The 20,863-nt window shown below is 40.4% G+C and overlaps 1 protein-coding gene and 1 non-coding gene across 6 annotated transcripts in view; both read right to left on the bottom strand.

Annotated features, from left to right (window-relative positions):
• Window positions 1-177: 177 nt before the first annotated feature.
• The window catches only part of Otud7b (OTU deubiquitinase 7B), a 55,311-nt gene continuing 34,625 nt past the window's right edge, over window positions 178-20,863 (bottom strand). For all 5 annotated transcript variants that reach the window (XM_078027654.1, XM_040287504.2, XM_005331146.5 and 2 more), the window contains exons 3-12: window positions 20,509-20,697; window positions 17,929-18,156; window positions 16,172-16,273; window positions 15,031-15,158; window positions 10,987-11,099; window positions 10,040-10,167; window positions 9,370-9,519; window positions 8,683-8,797; window positions 7,673-7,757; window positions 178-6,479 (exon numbers count right to left, since the gene is read on the bottom strand). In XM_078027654.1, coding sequence (XP_077883780.1) covers window positions 5,271-6,479; window positions 7,673-7,757; window positions 8,683-8,797; window positions 9,370-9,519; window positions 10,040-10,167; window positions 10,987-11,099; window positions 15,031-15,158; window positions 16,172-16,273; window positions 17,929-18,156; window positions 20,509-20,697 — 2,447 coding nt within the window. In that variant the 3' untranslated portion in view covers window positions 178-5,270. The remainder of the gene's footprint in view (window positions 6,480-7,672; window positions 7,758-8,682; window positions 8,798-9,369; window positions 9,520-10,039; window positions 10,168-10,986; window positions 11,100-15,030; window positions 15,159-16,171; window positions 16,274-17,928; window positions 18,157-20,508; window positions 20,698-20,863) is intronic.
• On the bottom strand, window positions 17,696-17,801 carry LOC120891030 (U6 spliceosomal RNA). The gene has a single exon (XR_005735467.1). It is a non-coding gene; the product is annotated as a U6 spliceosomal RNA (small nuclear RNA).

Here is a 20,863-nt window from a genome sequence, read left to right as displayed (position 1 = left end):
CTGAGGCTGGAAACTTTCAGTACAAGATCACAGCCCCCCTCCTTCCCTGCTGCAACCCAAGAAGCCAAGATGGTGGGGGAGGTCTAGAAACAAGTAGAGGAGATGCAGCCGAGGGTCACTTGGGAGAAGCAATGCAAAACTGTTTATTATGAAAAAGACAGGAAATAAAATACAAAATAACAGTTTAATGAGCCGCTGTTTTATTGTTTTTTGACTCTGTACAGAGGCAGCAATCCTTAGGTGGGGGCTCCAGTTTTCCAAACTGACATTCAACTCTCCCCCTCCCCGCAGCACACATACCCTTCTGGCCTCGGCTTTAATAAAATTTCCCTGTCTTGGCTGCAACTATGGAAATAGTGAAGATATTGTGAGACAGGGAGTCAGTCTGGAACAAAAAAGTATACACCTGCCAGGAAAGGGGCCCATAAGTCTAATTCTAGAAGTTCTAAAAGCTACTGAGCACCACCACCCCACCTCACACCCCTGTACCCAATTCACGGACCTCAACCTCTCCGGGAAAGAAAATACTTCCCAAACTCTGTTGTAAATAAGAAAACAAAGCATAGGAAGTGGTGTGTACCACAATTTTAAAATCCCATTATCTATTTCTCACTACTCTTCATTCAAGAGCAACATTCTGTTCTTTAATACTTTTGAGGTATGGGAGCAGCAAAGGAATAGAGAGAGAAAAAAAAAAAACATCAGGGGGAATGGGTGGGGGGATTGGAGAGAAATAAATTGGATGATTTGGATCAGCACCTAACCAGGAATGCAAAGGGGGGCAGTAGCTGATTATTAACAGGACCACTTTTCACTACCCCCAACACAAACCCGGTAGAAGTTCACTGGATAAAAAGGAGGGTGGAGAAGCAAGAGGCTGTATCAGATTTTTCCATTTTCAGAATCCTGCTCTGGTTGCAGGTTTGTGCCAGGAGTGAAAGCTGATTGGGAGGGGCAGTTGGAGGAGGGAGGTGGAGCTGAGTGACTCACAAGATGAGTCACAGATCCAGTTATAAACATAAAAAGAGGCCAAGGTCCTTCCCACCCCCACTCCTCTTAGCCAGTTTCCCTTGCTCCTTTTTACTGTCCCTTACCCATGTGTCCAAAAAAGGAAGGTGGCACAGAGAAAGTCTACATGGGGGCATCATAATAAATATTTTGTTAATCAACTTAAGTACAGGGGGCAAAACGCCCTATGATTTACAGACTGATCAGCTGCAAAGAGACAGAGTGCCTGTATGACTCACTGAATCTGCAGTTGAAGAGCCTGGAGGGAAAGAAGGAAATTAGAAAAATCTGGGGTGCAGGTGGTTACAGGCAGGGAAGGGGCTTCTAATTCTGGCTCTCACTAGTGGCTGTATGTCGGGGGCACTGCCTCCTTGGAGAAAGAAGAGGACAAAAGAATCCAGAGGTATCTGAGTAATTCAGGGATAATCATCTCTGAAATGCTCCTGTTTTAAGAGGAAAAAAAGTGCCTGGAACTTTGGACATGTGGCTAAAAGGAGTCAGAACAGCAAAAGCTAGGTTCTCAGAAGTCAGCTCCAATTCTTTCTGGCTCCAAAATATACAATATGCTCCAAAATACACATTGCTAATTTTTGTGTGTTGGTCTGAGCTTCAGTTTTGCTTTGAGAAGATGAGAGCCAACAGGAGGGAAGATACTTCCATTCAAAATCCCTGCACAGTGCTGAGTTTAACGCCACCCTCTACTCCTTAAAAAGACTGAATCTTAAAAGTCATCATCATCATTATTATCTATATATTTTGTTGAGTTAACTTGTAAATCTCAATAAAAATTAAGGGAGGAATCCAGAGGCCTACCCTGTAACGTATTTGTTCCACTGTGGACAGGACAGAAAAATGTGGAGGGGACAGCACTGTCCTAAATCAAAAGGGGAAAAATAAGAAACCTGAAAATCTCCCCTCTACATTGAAAACTTTAGTAGGTACCCTAGATGCCCTGGATTAAAGGAACTAAGTGCACTTAAATTTAAGCCTGAGATGATTTCATACTTTATCTAGGGATTCAGGGTCCACCTTTTCCCTTCACTCACATACTCCTCCTTAACCAAGGACTTTTTGTCATTTTGAGTACACCCCATGTAACCCCTCCCTCCCTTCTTCTCAACAGAGATTGCCCTTTCTCTTTCCTACAACAAACCAATACTTGTCAGTCTTAATTTCCCAGATATTATTCCTAACTCCCAACCCACCCAACCTCTCTGCCCCGTAATAAAGCAAACATCACTATCCCCCATTTAAAAAAAAAAAAAATCCATTGTTTCAGGGTCCCAAATCCTTAGAATGAAGAGGTTTTTTTAATCTCTTAATAGTACCTTCCCGAGCTTAAAAAAAAAAAAATCTTAATAAAATCCTTACATAAGGCCTAAAGCCCTTTTTCCCCATAATTACTTCCTTCCTCTCCCTATCAAATTTCCATCTTCTTTTTTTTTTTCATTTGAAAAGAGAGTAAAAAGAACTGAGATCGGCTTATTTATAAATAAAAACAAACATGATACAAAGTTTCTGGTTTTGTTCATTTGTCCTCCGTTTTTAAAACAAAAGCATTAACTAAAATCTAACAACAGATCAAATCCAAACACAGCAGTCCAATGGAGGATCAACTTCCCTGGTTTTATTCTCTGGGGAAACCCCTGGTCTGTTTCCACTTCTATTGGTCCAGGCCATCATCCTATGATATGGAAGCCCAAGGGAGTATGGGGAGAGCCCAGTGTTGGTTTAAGCCACTAAGTGTCTTGTACCGGGTAGGGATGGAGGCTCACATGGTGGAAGATTCATCAGTGTTATTCAACCCCAGAAACAGGGACAAGACTAGAGTGAGGTGAACAAGGCACTCACTGTGGCACAAAATGGAAGAAGTGATTAAAAACCCAGGTAAATACTATTTTGACACAATTTTTTAAAAATTAAAACTAAAGTTAAAAAAAACTCATGATGAACAACATTTCAAACATTTAACTAAAGACAGGATCCGTCCTCATACTTGATTAATCCAACCTCACTTCTCTCACCCAAATTCTGGTCCTTGGTTAGATTCTGTCTTCAAGATTTTGATTTTTGTTCAACATAGATTTTTGGCGTTCATTTTTTTAAAAAAACTTTTAAAGTATTGGATTACTGAGTACTCATTTAAATTGTGTGCCTGAGGGGAGTGCATATCTCATGCTAGGTTCTTATATACATATCCCTTTTTTGGAGTCTCCTTGCTTCCTTAAAACCAATCTATTGTCAAATAAATGCCTGAGAATTAATAGCCACAGTTAATGATTAAATCAGCAGACTAGTCAATTTTGGAAAATAAGTGACTTTTGCCTTTGTTGAGGAGAAAGGAACCTTTCTAAATTGAGCAGTTCTAATGAGTGAGTCTTGGCTGGCTTTGTTGGTGAGGGAAAAAAATGGGATGAAAACTTTCGGGACTGGGCAGAAGGAACATATGCAATTTAGAGTACCCCCAACACACACATTCCCAGCTTGTGCGCCTCGGATCAAATGTGGGGATTCTATTCCACTACACACTGATGAACACATACCTCAAACAAAGAAGTTCAAGCACAGAAAAACAGCCCCAATTAAAACTCTGGACACTTAAGTACACTTATTCCCCTTCTCCATATGCACCCAGGAGTGTATACAATTGCATAGTTGATTTTTCCCCCAGGAAAAAATATAAAGAAACGGAAAACTGGCCCAGGAAGGACTTCTGGCTTAAAGCTCTTAGAAATGGTTCTGGCCAGATCATAAGCTGCCCAGACTTGTGCTTTGTGCAAAATGCAAAGGACCTCCCCCCAACTGTGTCTACATCCCTATCCGCTGGATAACAGGGTTGGGTCAATGAAAGGGAGAAATCCAAAGACAGATCAGCTCATTGGGAGTTATCTGTGATCTGTGGTTATAGTTCACTAAAATATATTTCTCTAACTACCTTTTAATAAATTGCCCTAACCCCCACCCCATGTTTCAACTTCAGTCCTAATATCAAAAATATCTCTTCTTACAAAGTTTATTTATTTATTTATTTTAATAAACTAACCACAGATTAAGGTCAGCTCTGGCTTAACAAAAGAAGCCGGGATGTTAAGTTCATTCTCCAAAAGTAGAGAGGAAGGAGAAAGAATCACTTAAATAGGAAAAAAAATAATAATTTTTAAAGTGTTTTGTTTGTCGGGGTCCTTTTGTTTCTTTTCTTTAAAAAAATTAGTCAATAAAATAAGTTGCTTTCTACAGAAAAACAGCAGCAGAGGATATTAGTGCTTTATGTAGGTTTTTGGTTTTGTTTGAAACAGTCTGGCCAAATGTCTGTCCTTATCCCATCCCTCCCAAGATGCACTTGACCCTCACATATGGTTATTGCTAAGTAGTTAGATCACTCTGCACCCATTCACCTGGAGAAAATTCAATACACAGCTGCTCTTCTCATCACTCTCTTTTCCAGAGGAATTTTTTTTAAATAAAATTAAAGTCTTTAAAAAAAAAATCACAACCTTCTTAACTTAGCTGAGTTCAGCCTCAAAAAGGATGAGGAAAAGAGAGGAGGCAATCTCCTTTCAAACTAGATAGATGACTATTCAGAAGGAAATCAAACTTCAGAGGAAAAAGAATCCCCTTTTAAATTCCTCCCCTTCCCATCTCCATAAACTGGAATTTAAACTACCTTCCCCAACAAGCATTCAAGAGCACACTTTACTGTCTTGTCTTTCCAGATCCTTCTGGAGGTAGAATTTATCCAACTCTAATTACTACCCTATTCAAATCAATAGTAAATTTTGTCCAATACCTATTTCCCTCCACACTCCCAACTCCACCACCATGTGCTTTATTCCAACCTAAAAGAACTTTGGTCTCTTTTTTTCTTTAATTAACTGAGAATCTACTTTACCAGTTTCTCCCCCAGACATCTGTCCACTTCCCACTCCCCCACACCAAACCCTCTCATATTACTTTCCATTAGATCCTGGGATGGGACTGAAAGGGTTTTGAGACAGAATTACCATCCCTACCCCTTTGTACCTCCTCAGTCCCATCAAGTCAAGCTCTACAAAGGAATAGTACAGCCCTTGAGGCACCATCCAACCCTGACCTGATCTTGCCCACTTGGCAGCACTCAAGCGCACACACCTAAGTTTCCAGCTAGGCTCCCATAAACATTTCTGCATATGCCCCATCAACCTGGGGGGCTGGGTCTTGATGAGCCAGTGTGTTGCGCTTAACTTTCTTCATTCGGCCCCCTTGCCCTCACAGGTTCCATCCACTCAGAACCTGTGCACCAGCAGCTCCCCACCCGGCTCACGTTCCCGCCTCCTCAGTTCTTCCCTGTAACAGCAAGAGCAGAAGTTGTTTGTCTCAGGGTGTCCATAAAAGCTGCAGTTCGGTTGTTTGCATTTGGTCTGGGTTGGGGGAAGCCCCCGGGGGCCTCCAGCCCATCCATCTGGCTCAGGGGGTTCTCTATAGCCGTTGCTATAGGAATCAGCCACGCGAAAGTGGGGTGGTAACAATGCACCCCTGTGAACTCCATCCTTGGAGTGACTGCCTGGCTCCAGAGAAGGGATGCTGTCCTGGTGGGAGTAGGGTCGCCCGGGAGGGCACTGTCTGGGAAAGGTCGCATATGGTGGCAGGCCCCCCACACAAGGACCCCCTGCCAACTGCCTTCGGGGCTCCTGGCAGTGCACTCCACCCCCAGAAGGCCGAGGGATAGTAAAGCCCCCAGGATAGCCAGTAGAGTATGCCAGTGCCTTGGACTCTGCTCGGGGGGCAGTCAGCTGTTCCTCCCCGCCATCTGGCTCTGGCTTTTTGGCCGGGGGAGGCCCACTCCCTACCCCTCCATTCATGATCTTCCTCTCTGCCTCCTTCTGTTTCTGCTCTGCCAGGAATCTCTCCTCAGCATCAGATAGGTAGCGCTGGATCATCTCCTCCTGATATTGGTGACGGTGACCCATCTTCAGGGTTCCAACAAAAATAAATTTCCCCTCCCCTTGCATGGCAATCCTCATAATGCTCAGGCTTTGCATCACCTCCTGGCTATACTTGCTCCCTCCATTACCAACAGACTCAGATGTGGGCTTCTCAGATACAGGTCCATCCCCCACTACCTCCTCTTTGACACCTTTCCAGCTCTTCAGTGAGTTTTTCTTCTTCTTCTCCAGTGTCTCAGTGCCACTGCTTACCCCGGACCCGGTTCCCACCCCTCCAGGCTTAGAGCCCTTGCTGTGCATCAGGCCTCCCATGTTCTTCTTGAGCTTGCTGCCCAAGGTTTTGCCAAAGCTGCCCAGTTTGTTAGCCACAGAATCTGCTCTTTTCTTGTCTTTCTCCCGATCTCGCTTTGACTTCTCCTTCCGCCGGCTGCCTTCATTGCTGGTAGAACTACTGCCAACTGACTCCTTGTCTGATTCCCCAGATTCAGGAGTGGATCGGGGCTCATCTCCAGCTGAGGCTGTGGGAGACTCAGGTTGGGCCAGAGGAGCCTAGAAGAGACAAAAATAGTGCTGACAGTTATCCCAATGGTTTGGGCTGGACCTTGGGCCCATCCATCAGCTCTCAGGGCTCCCTGCAGCCGCTGTTATAGGAATTAGCCATATGGAAAGTGTACTAAGTACCCTGTGAACTCCATCCTTAGATTGCCTAGCTCCAGAGAATGGCTGTTGTCATGACGGGGAAAGGTCACCCAGGATTCAGAATCTGTCCTTCTCTGGCTCTAGTCAGCTTTCTCATGGGTTAAAGATGTATGTAATATCCAACTCTGATCTCAGCCACTGCCATCTGACTCCTTTCTATTCTAGATACCAAAAGAAACCTCACTGCTCACCATGTGTTGCATGGTGAACAACCGTGCAACCATACAATACTCAGCTTCTGGGTAAGGAGGGAGAATATTTCAGATACCAGAATGTCCTTTATTATAAACATCTCTGTATCAAGTACTGTTCAAAATTAATCTAAAGGAAGTCTTGGCTAGTCACAACCAACAAAGCCCAACCACCCTTTTAAACTTTAGCACTCTGATGTTCATCAATTTTCCCTTGCTCCTGCTGTTCTAACTTAGAACCCCTAGGGTCCCAAAACTCCTGAAAAAATTCTGTCTCTTCCTGGTGCCTAAAACAGGTCTAACTACAGCATGATTGGGACAAAGTAATGACAACCTCAACCAGAAAATGTTTTTGTTTGTTTTGTTGTACTACAGATTGAACCCAGGGGCTTATATGTGCTAGGCAAGTGGCTCTACCATTGAGTTACACCCCAGTTCCTAGAAAATGCTTCCTTTTTAAAAAAATTTATTTTTTAGTTGTAGTTGGACACAATACCTTTATTTTATTTATTTTTATGTGGTGCTGAGGATCGAACCCAGGGCCTCACACCTGCTAGGTGAGTACTCTACAGCTGAGCTACAACCCCAGCCCTAGAAAATGTTTCTTAAAGACTGAATTTTAGTATAAGAAAGCAGAGCCTGATTGGAGAAATATAGTCCACAGAGGAAACTAACAGGTAGCAAGGTAGGAAAAGGTATCCTTTGGAAATTATCTGACATCTTCCCATTACTCCTAACCTTGATGCGTAAGCTATCACTCAGAACAGATTTAGAAGGTAAGCACTAACCACATCTCCTTATTCTGTCACTGAAAGTAAGGCAAATGTGGGTAGGGATGGAAGAAGCTTTCACCTGTGCATCAGAAGACAATGGGATCCACTTCACATTCATGTAGCTATGCAGCAAATGCAATTTGACCTCTAGGGACAGAATTACACTGTGAAAAGGAGAAAAAAAAAGGATTTAAAAACTTAATGTAATCTAGTAAAGAAAAGGGGTATGATATAGTTTAGAAGAAAGGTGGATGGAGGGGCCTCTACACATGGCTTAGGACTCAAACAGAAATGGGTTTTAATCAAAGCTCCACCAATTACTAAACTTTTGACCTTGAACAAGTCACTTCAACCTCCCTGAAACTCAGCTTGAGTTAATAATGGGTGTCGATAATCAAATCTATCCTGTGGCATTGTGTTAAAATAGTGTTTAGAAAGGGCACAGCCATGTCTGGAAAATAGGAAATACTAAACAATAGCTGTTATTATAATAATATTAGGTGAGGACTTATTTTTAAAAAGCCATAAATGCTGGACTTTAAAATCAAACTCCTTCAGCCAGTTCCCAAAGTTTCAGAGGCCCAAAGAAGGAAGCACCAGGTAAAATGTAAGGGAAGAACTTTTACATTCATATGCTGGGAGGCAGAAAGAAGTTAAACAGGCCACGGAGAGTGAGAGGGAATGTATTTTTATTGCTGACTAAACTCCAGAAAGACAAAACCCACAGCAAACTAATTTAGTCAGTTATTTAAAATTCTTCTCAATTAAGCTGAGATAAAGTGTAATTTGATTTTCTGACCACTGCTTTGGTGATTCTGGGATGTATGAATGGAGGAACATTCTTCCTACTATTAAGAAAAGAATGGCTGAGGCCCCAGGATTCCCATCTTTCACAGGAAGACAAAGCACCCACAATATGCAAAAGTCTTGGTGCCTAACCCCTCTTCCCTCTCTTCCTCTTCCCAAAGAAACTTCAGTTAAGATGCAACTGTCTGGCCTCTGAGCTAAGAAAAATCCCCAGGACATAGACCCTGCTTATGGAAGAGAGTCCAGCTACAAAATACGATGGAAAGGCTAGGCCTGCCTCACCTGGCCAATCGAACATTGTCATTGTCATCTTTGCCCCACTCCCAGCCCTTTCCTGGGTCCACAGCAAAGTGCAAGGGCAACAGCTTATGCTCTGAATCTGTAAGTGGGATCACAGCTGGGGAGGAAAAAAGATGCTGTCAAGGAGTCTCCTTGAGGAGAGAGGAAGGCAACTGAACACAAACTGACTTCACTAAAATCATATACAAGTCTCTAGTCATAGTCACTTCTCAATTCTTACATGTGAATGATCCCAGGCATTAAAAAACAATAGGCTAGTTTTCCCCTACCTCCCAACACACAATTTAGGCCACTAATCTCCATGACTCCCCACCAGTCAGTCAACTAACTCTCATGATATTCTTGAGTTGTTTATTCAGGGAATTCAGAGTCATTAAGATAAAGACAAATGCAGTAAAGCATCTTTTAGAAGGTGCTATGACCGTAATCCATGAGCCCTTTTCTCCAGAGCAGGGAATATAATTTATGTTCCCCCCTCAAACCTTTTGATTTTTTAATTCAAAAACTCTGGTGTACTTGTATAACTTAGGAAAAGAGTACCAACATGCATTGTGTGGGCTTACATGTTGCCCTTATTTCTTTCCTCCTATGTTAGCCCTCATTTCCACTCTTCTAAGTGAAAATAATGCAGACCAAAGGACACTAGAGACATAGACATGCATTTAGCACCTTGTTCCTTGGCATTCTCCTTCTGCTCCATAGACACAAGTGCAGAAAAGTGGGCCTGATCATAGGCGAGCACCAAAGGAGATCGGTGACACTGGCTGGCTGGGACCTCCAAGGGCAGATAGATTCCCCCAAAGGGAATAGGGGCAAATGCTGTAGGAAACCATAGAGATTATTACTAAGGCTGTGTTCTTGCCTAGTGGAAAATCCCTCCACCTGCCTCTGCCAACTGAGTCCCCACTTTCATTCCAACTTCTTTAATAATTGTTTCCAAAGAAGTCTCAGTAATTAACCCCAACTGCTTTACTCTGAATCTCTTCAGAATTTTGCATTTGTTCTAATATGTATCTTTTCTTCCCCCACTAAAAGTCTATATATTTTTCTTTTCTTTCTTCTTCTTTTTTTTTTTTTTTTTCTTTCAGTACCAGGATTGAACCCAGGGGTGCTTAGCAACTGAGTCACATCCTTAGCCCTTTCTATTTTGAGACAGGGCCTTGCTAAGTTGCTACGGCTGGCTTTGAACTTGTGATCCTCCTGCCTCAGCCTCCCAAGCCACTGGGTGTGCACTGCCCGGCTTATATATCCACTTTTCTGCTCTCTTCCTGGTGTTTATTCCAAGGCTCTGCCAATAGTGGGTGCTCAGGGTGGAATGAGGCCTGGCTGGCTGACTCACCTTCTCCTCCAGAGTCCCTCAGCATGGTGTCTGCCACGACGACGATGGGCCTCCTAAGCACATGAGCAAGGACAAAGACATGGAACTCTTCTAGGCTCTCATAGACAGGCTCCTCTGAACTTTCCACCCTGGAGTTGGAGAAGAGAATAGGTGGAAGGGGCACAGTGGAAGGAAGCAGGAAAAACAAAATGAGAGCCCTGAAGACCAATTTTGAAGATAGGGAAAAGCATGTCCTTTCCTTGTTTTCCAATCTTAAGGCTACCACTGATCTAGCTGATTATTTTTTACTAGCTGTTTCTACTTCCATTTCACAAATAGGGAAATCCAAGAAAGAATATTTGAAGGCTCTGTGGCTAAGGTGGCATTTGGAAGTTAAAGGTAATCCCTGTCTCTTAATATTCATCTTGCTCAACAAGTCCCTCATTTCTCTTATCCAGTGGCCCAATACACAACAGCATAACTTCATCCTACTTATCTTACCTACCACAAACATCCACAATTTATACTAATCATGTCTTACAAAAGAAAATTCCAAAATTCCTCTTTCTGTGTTCCCTTAAAGAACAGCCTCACATTCTACTCAGTAGCTTAATCAGAAATTTGTGAAATATTCCCATTTTTTATCTCAGCTTCAATTAATCATGTGGTTAGATCAATTCCATCTCCTGTGTGTCTCTTGTACCTGTCTCTTCTAACCTATCTTTAGTCTATCACTCGCACACCCACAGCCCTCTTGCCTGGATTATTACTACTATTGCCTTTAGTCTCACTGCCCCCTCCACCCCATCATCCACTGTGGTATAAGTGTGTTCAAATACAGAGAACACACCATGCTTTTACAAGTGTGCCCTTGTCATGGGTCCTCTCTTTCCTTTAAACAACCTCTTAGCACAGTGCTCTCTAGACACAGAAAAATTCTTTCCTCCTCCCCATTTTGCCATACTTACCCACCACCATTGGCTCCATTGGTACCTAGATGCATTCGGGGTTCACTTGAGGCAAGTTTGATCAGTTCATTCCATTCCTTCTGCCATTCATCCTCTGTATATACCAGCCCTGACTATGAAAGATAAGCAGGGGATGCCAAGCAATGAGAAGCAAGATTCTAAGAGGAAACACCCATTTTAATTAATTAGTCTCTTAGTACTTGATTTACAATTATACCACAAAATCAAATTTCTTTCCTTTTAAAGTCAAAATCCATAGAAAGAACAGTCTATTATCTTTCTCACATTTTAAAAATCTTCTATTCTTTTCTGACCCATTACAATCTGGTTTTTGTTTCTGCCTTTCATCCTACTCTCCCAATCCTCGACATACCACTTCACCTAACTCCAGTAACGGATAAGTCTTTCAAATTGCCAAATTCAGGGGCTGGGGTTGTGGCTCAGCAGTAGAGCACTCGCCTAGCCCTGGGTTCGATCTTCAGCACCAAAAATAAATAAATAAATAAAATAAACGTATTTTTTTTTTTAAATTGCCAAATTCAGTGGACTCTCTAAAATCCCCAAGATGACTATGAAATCCTTATCGCTAAGCCCATATTACTTCTTAATTTCTATTATTCACATATCCAACTACCAATTAGATACTTCTACCTGTCCAGGGCTACCTCAAATTCTTGACATAACAACTTCTGTCTCTGCCCAAACTCCTTCTTCTTTCTATATTCTTACCTTAGTGAACACCATCAATTATCATCCTAATACCCAAACAAGAAACCAGGGAATTATCTAAGATTCCTTTCCTTCCTTTACCCACCTCATATCTGGATCCCTTTAGTCAATAATTATGAAGCATTAACTACTTCAGTGCACCCCTAACTTGTTTGTTACCTCTAGTCATGTACTCATGTACTCTTCTAACCAGCTTTCTACAATGCTACTGGAAAACTTTTTCTAAAGTTAAAATCTGATGATGTTTGTGTCCTGATGAGAATTTTTTTAGTAATCCTCATTGTCTGACAGACATAGTTGAAACTCCTTCCCACTGCACGTAACACCCACTTCCTGGCCCCTACCCACTTATCTAGTTGAATAGCTCCCTGATTTAAAAGTAGTACCTGAAGTGCATCACATTGTTTTGTACCTCTGAGCTTTTGTCTTAGTTGTTCCTTTTCTGCCTGTTGTAGCCCACTCGTTTTATCTGGTAATTTCTAAACTTTCAGGATAAAACTCAAGTACCTCTCCTCTGTGAAGTCATTCCTAAATATCCCTAGTAATTTAAACACTCCTTTTTTGTGCTTTTCCTTCATACCTGTTTCATTTTGTTGCAATTATGTGTTTGAAATCCATTTTCTACTACTGCTCTTAAAAGCCAGGACCGTGTTTTATGCAATGTGTCCAGTGCCTAATTTGTGATTAGTAATCAGTAAATACAAGTTAAGTAAAACTGTAATTTTTATTAAAGGAGTGTGTGTAGTAGTACAATTTAAAAATATATGATAATTTGAGAGACAAGTTTACTTTTTAGACTTTATTTGGCTTATATCAGTATTAAAATGAATTTATACTGCTTAATTAAATACCAACAGTAGACGGATCACACTAGAAACATGAAGAATTTAAGAGCTATTTTAAGCATTTTTAGTAAAAAAGACAAAGCTATTTTCAATTTATAAATGATATTACAAATTTCATTTCAATTAAAGACAAAAAGAACAATGCACAAATTATATGTGGAAGATTCTAGTCACTCTCATAATATCTATCTCTCTCTCTCTCTCTCTCTCTCTCTCTCTCCAGGAGGATCTGACTTCCTCTTGCCTATTTCTGATTCCTATTTTTAATACACATAACCACTAGGTGGCATAGATTTCTAACCTTATCATTAAGAAAATATTAGGCTTTACCATCAATTCGAACAAAACCCAAGAAGGCTTGAGAAATCAAAACTAATTAAGTTTGGTGTTTGGTACTAGAGTAAGCCAAAAGAAGCTCCTCAATCCTCTTCCCATTCCCCCTGCCAAGGCTGGGTACAATGCCACACACTTCTAAGTTAAGACAATTACATAGGCCACATTTCTAGTATGGAACTTGCATTGTGCTGAGCAAAAGAAGTAAAACGATTGCTCCTTCATTAGCTACTATGCATGTTTTCTTTTGGAAGGAAAGGAGGTAAACTTAGGATAGAACTCAGGTACTTGAGGGTCTCCTGTCTAAATAGCATCATAATCTAACCCTATCTTAAAATAAAATAATAATGATAAGAGATTTAAAAGCTGGAATTGGGCACACCCATTTTGACTATTTCCATAATTTTCACTTCATAACTGGTATGCTCTTGTTTGTCCTCTTCTTGTCCCTGGAGCAGTCAAATCTAAGGTTCAGGTATTATGTACACTCAATGGTGAAAAAGCAAAGCTAACTACTGATTTGCTAGGCTGACTCTAGCTCAGACAACAGACACTTTCCACAGTGCCAACCCCAAGTTTTGTGGCAATAAAGATTGTCACTTGCCAGGCGCGGGGGTGCACACCTGTAATCCCAGAGGCTCAAGAGGCTGAGACAGGAGGATTGTCTGTTCAAAGCCAGCCTCAGCAAAAGTGAGGTGTTAAGCAACTCAGTGAGACCATCTCTAAAATATAAACTAGGGCTGGGGATATGGATCAGTGGTTGAGTGCCCCTGAGTTCAATTCCCAGTAACCCACCCCTCCAAAAAAGAATGTCACTTATATTGCTTTGCTCATGGATTTATTTCTAATATTTATTGGCTGATTACGAACAGGATTCTAATCTTAATATCATCCTAATTTTAAAAACTAAAATCTTTGTTTTGTTTCTTGGTGATGCTGGGGATTACAGGGCCTTATGCATGCTACACAAGCACTCTACCAACTGAGCTATATTCCTAGCTCTCTGGATATAATTTAAGAAACAATACATCTTTCTTATATATTTTAAAACTTAGGACATAAATTTTTTTTTCTTTATACCAGGGACTGAATCCAGGGGTACTTAATCACTGAATCACATCCCTGGCCATTTTTCATTTACAGACAGGGCTTCTCTAAGTTGCTGAGGCTGGCTTTGAACTTGTGATCCTCCTACCTCAGCCTCCCAAGCCACTGGAATTATACGTATGCACCACCATGCTCAGATAGGACATAAAAAATTCTAAATAAAATAAACTCTTAGTTCTATATCATTACCAGTTATAATAATACAGTCAAAGGAGGAAAAAAAAGAAACTAGATAGAAGGACAGAGAAAGCTTCTGAAGAGATATTCTCATATTCAATGCCAGAAACACCCAAAACATGCCCCCCCAAAACAAACAAAAAACCCAGATATACATGAAGAGCAGGGGATATAAACATAAAAGACAGAACTAAGAAAAAAAGGACTATGGAGGTCTATTATTTTATGTAAATTATAATATCATTATTAAAGAGAAGGGATCAGTCAACTTTTTCTGCAAAGAGATAATATATATTTTAGGCTCTGCTATTCTATTATTGGAATAGGAAAGCAATTACCTTTATAAACACACATGAAATAGACAGGGCTGTTTCATTTTGCCCAACCTCTGTTATGAGGCTGGAAAGTACAGATAATCTATTGCTACTTTTTTTTCAATTTTTAATCCATCTAAAACTGAGTATATGCATCCAAAAACTTAAGCACTAACATTCTATAAGAATTGAAAACATAAGTCCTTAAAAATTAATCTAGCCTTATTTTAAGCCAAAAACCAAAATAAAAAATCTTTAGAATTTTCATACCTCATTTTGCAAAACACTGCCACAGAAGGTATTATCTTTCATATGAAAAGCACAATGTTATACACCTCTTTTTAAGTCTCAGCTTCCCTACACCAGTTCTTATGATTGTATCAGAGAGCATTTACCCTATGGTATAGGTCACTTGCATTTTCCATAACTTTCAGGATTACAAGTGAAATAATACTGATCTGATTGGATTTTATTTGTCTCTGGGTAACTTCGCTAAGTTGGTAATGTGAGGACACAAGGTGCCCACCCAGGCCTCCTACCTCCTTGTTCTGCTGGGTTTGCTGCCACCTCCAGCGCCTTTTCAGTGCTTCCTTCTCGACTCCCTTCTCCATCAGTGCATACAGAGCTTTCCTCAGCATCAAGTCCCGATCATGGAAACCCCACATCCCTATGGCAAGAAAGCATGACATAAAGGAGCCTTACCTGACTCAACTCCACTTACTAATTGTGGTTTGTGGTTTTGTTTTTGTTTTTTACAGTTCTCGAGATTAAATACAGGGCCTTGAACAAGCTAGGCAAGTGCTCTACCGCTAAGCTTCACTCTGAACCCCTTGTACATGAAATTATTAATTATGATACACAGACATTGGCATGAAGAAAATCAGGCTAAAGACCATCTTCAAAGAAACTCTAGATGTAATTTAGGGAAGAAGTACTAATCAAGAAAGGATGCTCCTACTCTGGAGGTTTAGAGACTTTGAGAACCTGAGAGTGAGGGATATAACACTTCCCACAAACTCCTGACAGGAAGCCCTCATTCCTGAGGCAATTCTAACAAACTTAAATACAGAATAGTGGCAGACAAGACTGATCTGGCACACAGCAATCAGTATCCAAGCTTGAGGAATGGCTAGAAAATGGAGAACTTTTTTAAAACTAAGCGCAAATAATGTATTGAGTTATGGATAGGTTTAGTAAGTTAATGTAAGTAAGTGTCAAAAAGGACTGCTAAAGGGCTGGGGATCTAGATCAGTTGGTAGAGTGCTTGCCTTGAACGCACAGGCCCTGGGTTCAATCCGCAGCACCACACACACACACAAAAGGACTACTGAAAATATCTTTTTTATACACCAAAGGAATAACTATCAAGTAGAATTTTACACACACGCACACACAGAGTTGTGCTTAGTGTTGCTCATTATACCTAGAAGTCAGCTCACAGACTGGGGCTTAAGCTAAACCCTGTGTTCACCTCAACAAGACTGAAAAACCAGGACAGGGCTCTCTCCCATCTCCTGTGCGCGCACGCACACCCACACACACCCCCCCCCCAAAAAAAAAAAAACTGCTGTGAACTAACTTCTGCCAAGGATTAATTTGGTTGCGTCAAGACCTACGCATAAGATTTGATTCAATTTCTTCCTTTCTACCAGGGTATAGAAAGCTGTTTTCAAGACTCACCAAGAGAGGCTGCATGCAGAAGGCAGTTCCCATCTCCAGTAGTTGCCAAAGGAAGCAGCCTCTGACAGGTGGGGTCCACACTAACCCACCAATTCAAACGCCCTGGAGAAACATGACAGTGGAAGAAAAGGACAGCAGATTAGCCTCCTCCAGGAGTACTACCCAGAATAAAACCATTGTTCTATTACTCTAAATCTTCTTAAGACATATTTAGTCAGTCAGAATCTGGTGAGCATAACTGGTTAGATCACTGGATCTTAAGTAGGGACAATTTTGTTCTAAGAAAACTTTAGGCAATGTATGGAGATATGTTTGCTTACCAAAACTGGCAGGGGATTTGCTACTAGCATCTAGTGAGGAAGAGACAAGGGATGCTTCTAAATATAATGCACAAGGCAGCTTGCACAACAAAGAATTATCAGGCCCAAGATGTCAATTGTGCTAAGATTGAAACTGCTGGCTACTTGGACTGGCCCTGATTTCTTCACTCTGGTCAGGAGATCTGTAAATACTGTGGCAACAAAACTCAGTATAAATCCATTATCAATATAACAAATACAACTCTGTATTATCTGCATATATGATAATCAGCATGTTAGCACGTATGTGGTATGACTTTAAAGACAAAAGCAATAAGACAAAGTATATGAAACACCCAAGAAAATGAGCCTTGATTCTGTATAGTCATCTAATACTTCCCATTATTTACAGGAGGAAATACTTTGGTTAAAAATAAATATATTTACTTAAAAACTTTATTTAAAAGTTTTCTTGAACTACAGAAAGAAAAACTGGCCTAAATTTCACTAGCCCAGATGACTTGCTAACTTTTTAAAAAAGTATAAATGCATGTAATTAATATAGACAGGTACAAAAGGAAAAATAAACACTCCCTTAGTATGCCCTACCTCCCCTCAAGTCTTTCTCCCATGGGAGTTTTTTTTGTTTGGGTTTTTTTGGGGGGTACCAGGTATTAAACTCAGGGGCACTCAACAACTGAGCCACATCCCCAGCCCTATATTGTATTTTATTTAGGGGACAGGGTCTCACTGAGTTGCTTAGCACCTCACTTTTGCTGAGGCTGGCTTTGAACTCAAGATCCTCCTGCCTCAGCCTCCTGAGCTACAGGCGTGCGTCATCAAACCGATGAGAGTTTTTTAACAAGTGAACTTTTCCCAGGATTCCCAGCTTCCTTGCTCTATATTAACTAATTTTAATAGTTTAAGACAAACACAAATGTTAAAGTAAATAGATTTAAGGGGAAAGGTTCATATAGATAGGTCTGACTTCTACTGTATCATCTATATCAATAGTACTCTGTTCTCAAGGGTGCTCCACAGCCAATTTTAATTAGTTTGTGCTCTTTCATACATTGATTTTTAGGTACTGATTCCTAGGCCTTTTACATAAATATATGGTTTCCTTTCTATCAAATACGAAACTTCCAAAATAAAATGTCTAATCTGTATCCTTTCCTGTAACTTTAGAAAGCAATAGCTCAGTACATGTTTATCTGACTACTGCTTTTTTATGGAATGTTTTACAAATTTATGTATCATCCTTGTGCAAGGACTGTGCTAATCTCTATATATTGATCCAATTTTAGTATATGTGGTATGGAAGTGAGCACCTGACCTCTGCCTTTGACTGCAATCAGATCACACACTGGAAGCTATTGATCAAGGCCAGCCCTTCCAGGTGGTTATCTATAGGTACAGAATAGAGGGAAGAACACTGGAGATGAAGCACTCACTGACCTGCCTGTTCCAAGGCAACCAGCATGGACTGCTCAATGAGGTCTCTCTCTATGAAGCTGCGGAAGTCTTCATTGTACACAGTGAGATCTGGAAGCTGGAAGGCACAGATGGGCATTTCCAGGGGGTGCTCACTGCTCCCCCCACCCCCACCATTGGAGGAGACATGGGACCGGGCCAGGGAAACAATGCTGGAGCTGGCGTGGGAGATGCCCCTAGACAGGCGTTTTTCTGCAATGAGAAATGGAGTCACCTTAGAACATACACAACCCACTCAGAGAACTCTCCACTGATGTGATGGTTACCTCTTGACAGGGTTTCCAGTCAGGGAAAAACTGAGTCTAACCAGCTTCTAAACATCATGGCCCTTTTTCTCAAGCCAAGTAAAACTGAAGAAATACAGAAAGCGACATTTTTGCAGGCACCAATTAGCACCAAATATACATTCCTCTTTCTACCCTTGTTTGAAATTTGCCTCACCATCCTCTTCCTATGACTGTATTCTTCCACTTCTATTTTCAATATGAGAGGGTTTGCAACTTGATCCTTTAGTAACTTGATCGTGGTTTGGTAGAAGGAAGAGGGAAATGGGGTCTCATTAGACTAGATTTAGTCTAACAGTCTCTCTGATACTTCTCAGGGTCTTGGAGAATGTGGAAAGAATTTCCATTATAGAAAAGAAAATTAACAGAATCTTATTCACACAGGAACTTTCATCTTACCATCAAAAACACCTATTTATACTATTTACTTCATCTTTTCTTGATATTCTTATTTATCAGAAATTTATAGGGACAGTCAATTCTTAACATGCTACAGAGGTAAAGAGTAATATAGATAGTGCCCTAAATCATTTCATCTGTTTTGAATATGTAGTACTTGTAATTCCCCCACCAATATTTCACTGTGAGTGCAATCTACTTAGTGTAGTATTATAATCATTTGCATGGCTTAAGTTATATAATAATTATCACAGAGGGATAGAGTTCAAGTGTAGGGTAGCCATTCTCGATTCAGTATTTCCCAGAGATGAGATGCACAAAATAAATTTCCCTCCAACCCCATTATTAGGGATTGAACCCAGAGGCACTTTACCACTGAGTTATATCTTCAATCCCTTTTTATTTTTTGAGACAGGTTCTCACTAAGCTGCCTACACTGGCTTCAAACTTGCAAGCTTCATGCATCAGCCTTCCAAATTGCCGGGATTATATGCATGTGCCACCTCACCAACTATGAAGTAATAGTGATATTATTTTAAAATATTTTTTAGAAACTTAAAAAGTACCATGTGCACTTTTTAAAGTGGTGGTGCACACCTATAAGCCTAGCAACTCGGGAGGCTGAGGCAGGAGAACTGCTAGTTCAAGTTCAGCCTCAGCAACTTAACAAAGTCCCATGCAACTTAGTGAGACCATGTCTCAAAATTTAAAAAAGGACTGGGGATGTGACTCAGTGGTTAAGTACCTCTGGGGTCAATCCTCAGTACCAAAAATAAATAAATAAATAAGTACAAATAAATAAAAAGTACCACATGTCTGCCTGACCATGGTAAAAAATAAAATAAAATAAAAATAGTATCAAAAGGGATAAAGAAGTTTCCCTTGCAATCAAAATTCTTGAACCCTTCCACAGAGACAAACTTTTATATCCTTCTGGAAATTTTTAGGGACACAGAAGCACATATAGCTTTTTAAATTGTATTTTTAAAGTACAAGGAGCATGCTACATATATTATAATAAATCTTACCTTTCAGAATATATTTTTAGAGATTTTTTTTTCTAAAATATCACTCAGTTCTACCTAATTCTTTCTAATGACTGAGAGTATTCCACAATATGGATGATTATAATTTATTTAACCACTTTTTTATTAATGGGCATTAAAAATTATCATCAAGTTTTAATTATTATGAAATAGTCACATTGCATCTGTATGTATTTATGTATTTGTTTATTTAAAGGAGATATGCCTATAATCCCAGTGGCTTGGAAGGCTGAGGAAAAAGGATCACAATTCAAAGCCAGCCTCAGTAACTTAGCGAGACCCTGTCTTAAAATATAAAAAAGGGCTAGGGATATGGCTCAATGTTAAGAGCCCCTTGGTTCAATCCCTGGCACAAAAATAAATAAATAAGTAAGTAAAATACATACAAATACACATATATGTGATGAATTTCTAGAAATGAAATAGTTGAATTAAAGAGTATATAATTTTTCAAATTTTGATAGATACTGGCAAATATTAACAAATTACTCTCCAAAGAGACAGATGGCAGTGACCGACTCTTAATTCATCCCTTATATACGCTTTATCTCAATAATTAGATTGTTATCCTCCTTCCTCTATTTCTTTTACACTATCTGAAGAAGGCCTTTATTCAGGATAACACTCAAGATGCAGAGAGACAGTAAGGGGCTCTGGCCCCTGGACAGATTGACACTATCTCAATATGGGTTTGGCTGGAGATAAGAGTAAGGAAAGAAAACATCTCCAAAGGATCACCAAACTTTCTGAATCTGTTTAGCAATCCCCACCCCTCCTACTCCCTATATAGAAACATCCCTCAGTTAGCCCAGTACCTTGAATGATGTCATCCTGCCGCTGTAGAATGGGTCGTAGAGGGCGAGTGGACTCTCTATCAGAACACCCCTTTTCAGAGGTCTTGGAGCCACTATTCCCTTCACTGAAGGGTGGGGGCAGGTTCCCAGCATGAACTTGACGTAGCTGTTCAAAATCACTGAGGGCAGCACTCACATCCCAATTCTTTCCTATCAGGAAACAAAGCAAAAAGCAAATTATATACTCAGAATAGAGAGAAACTGGAGGACAAAAAGACAATATCAAAAATGGTAAAATATATTAATACACATTGCAATCATTATTCTTTCCTTATCCTGTTTTAATTTTTTTTTTTAATAGAAAAAAAAATGAATT

The sequence above is a fragment of the Ictidomys tridecemlineatus genome, chromosome 11 (genome assembly GCF_052094955.1).
Source record: "Ictidomys tridecemlineatus isolate mIctTri1 chromosome 11, mIctTri1.hap1, whole genome shotgun sequence".
NCBI lineage: Eukaryota > Metazoa > Chordata > Mammalia > Rodentia > Sciuridae > Ictidomys > Ictidomys tridecemlineatus.
This window is presented reverse-complemented; position numbering and strand designations above follow the sequence as displayed.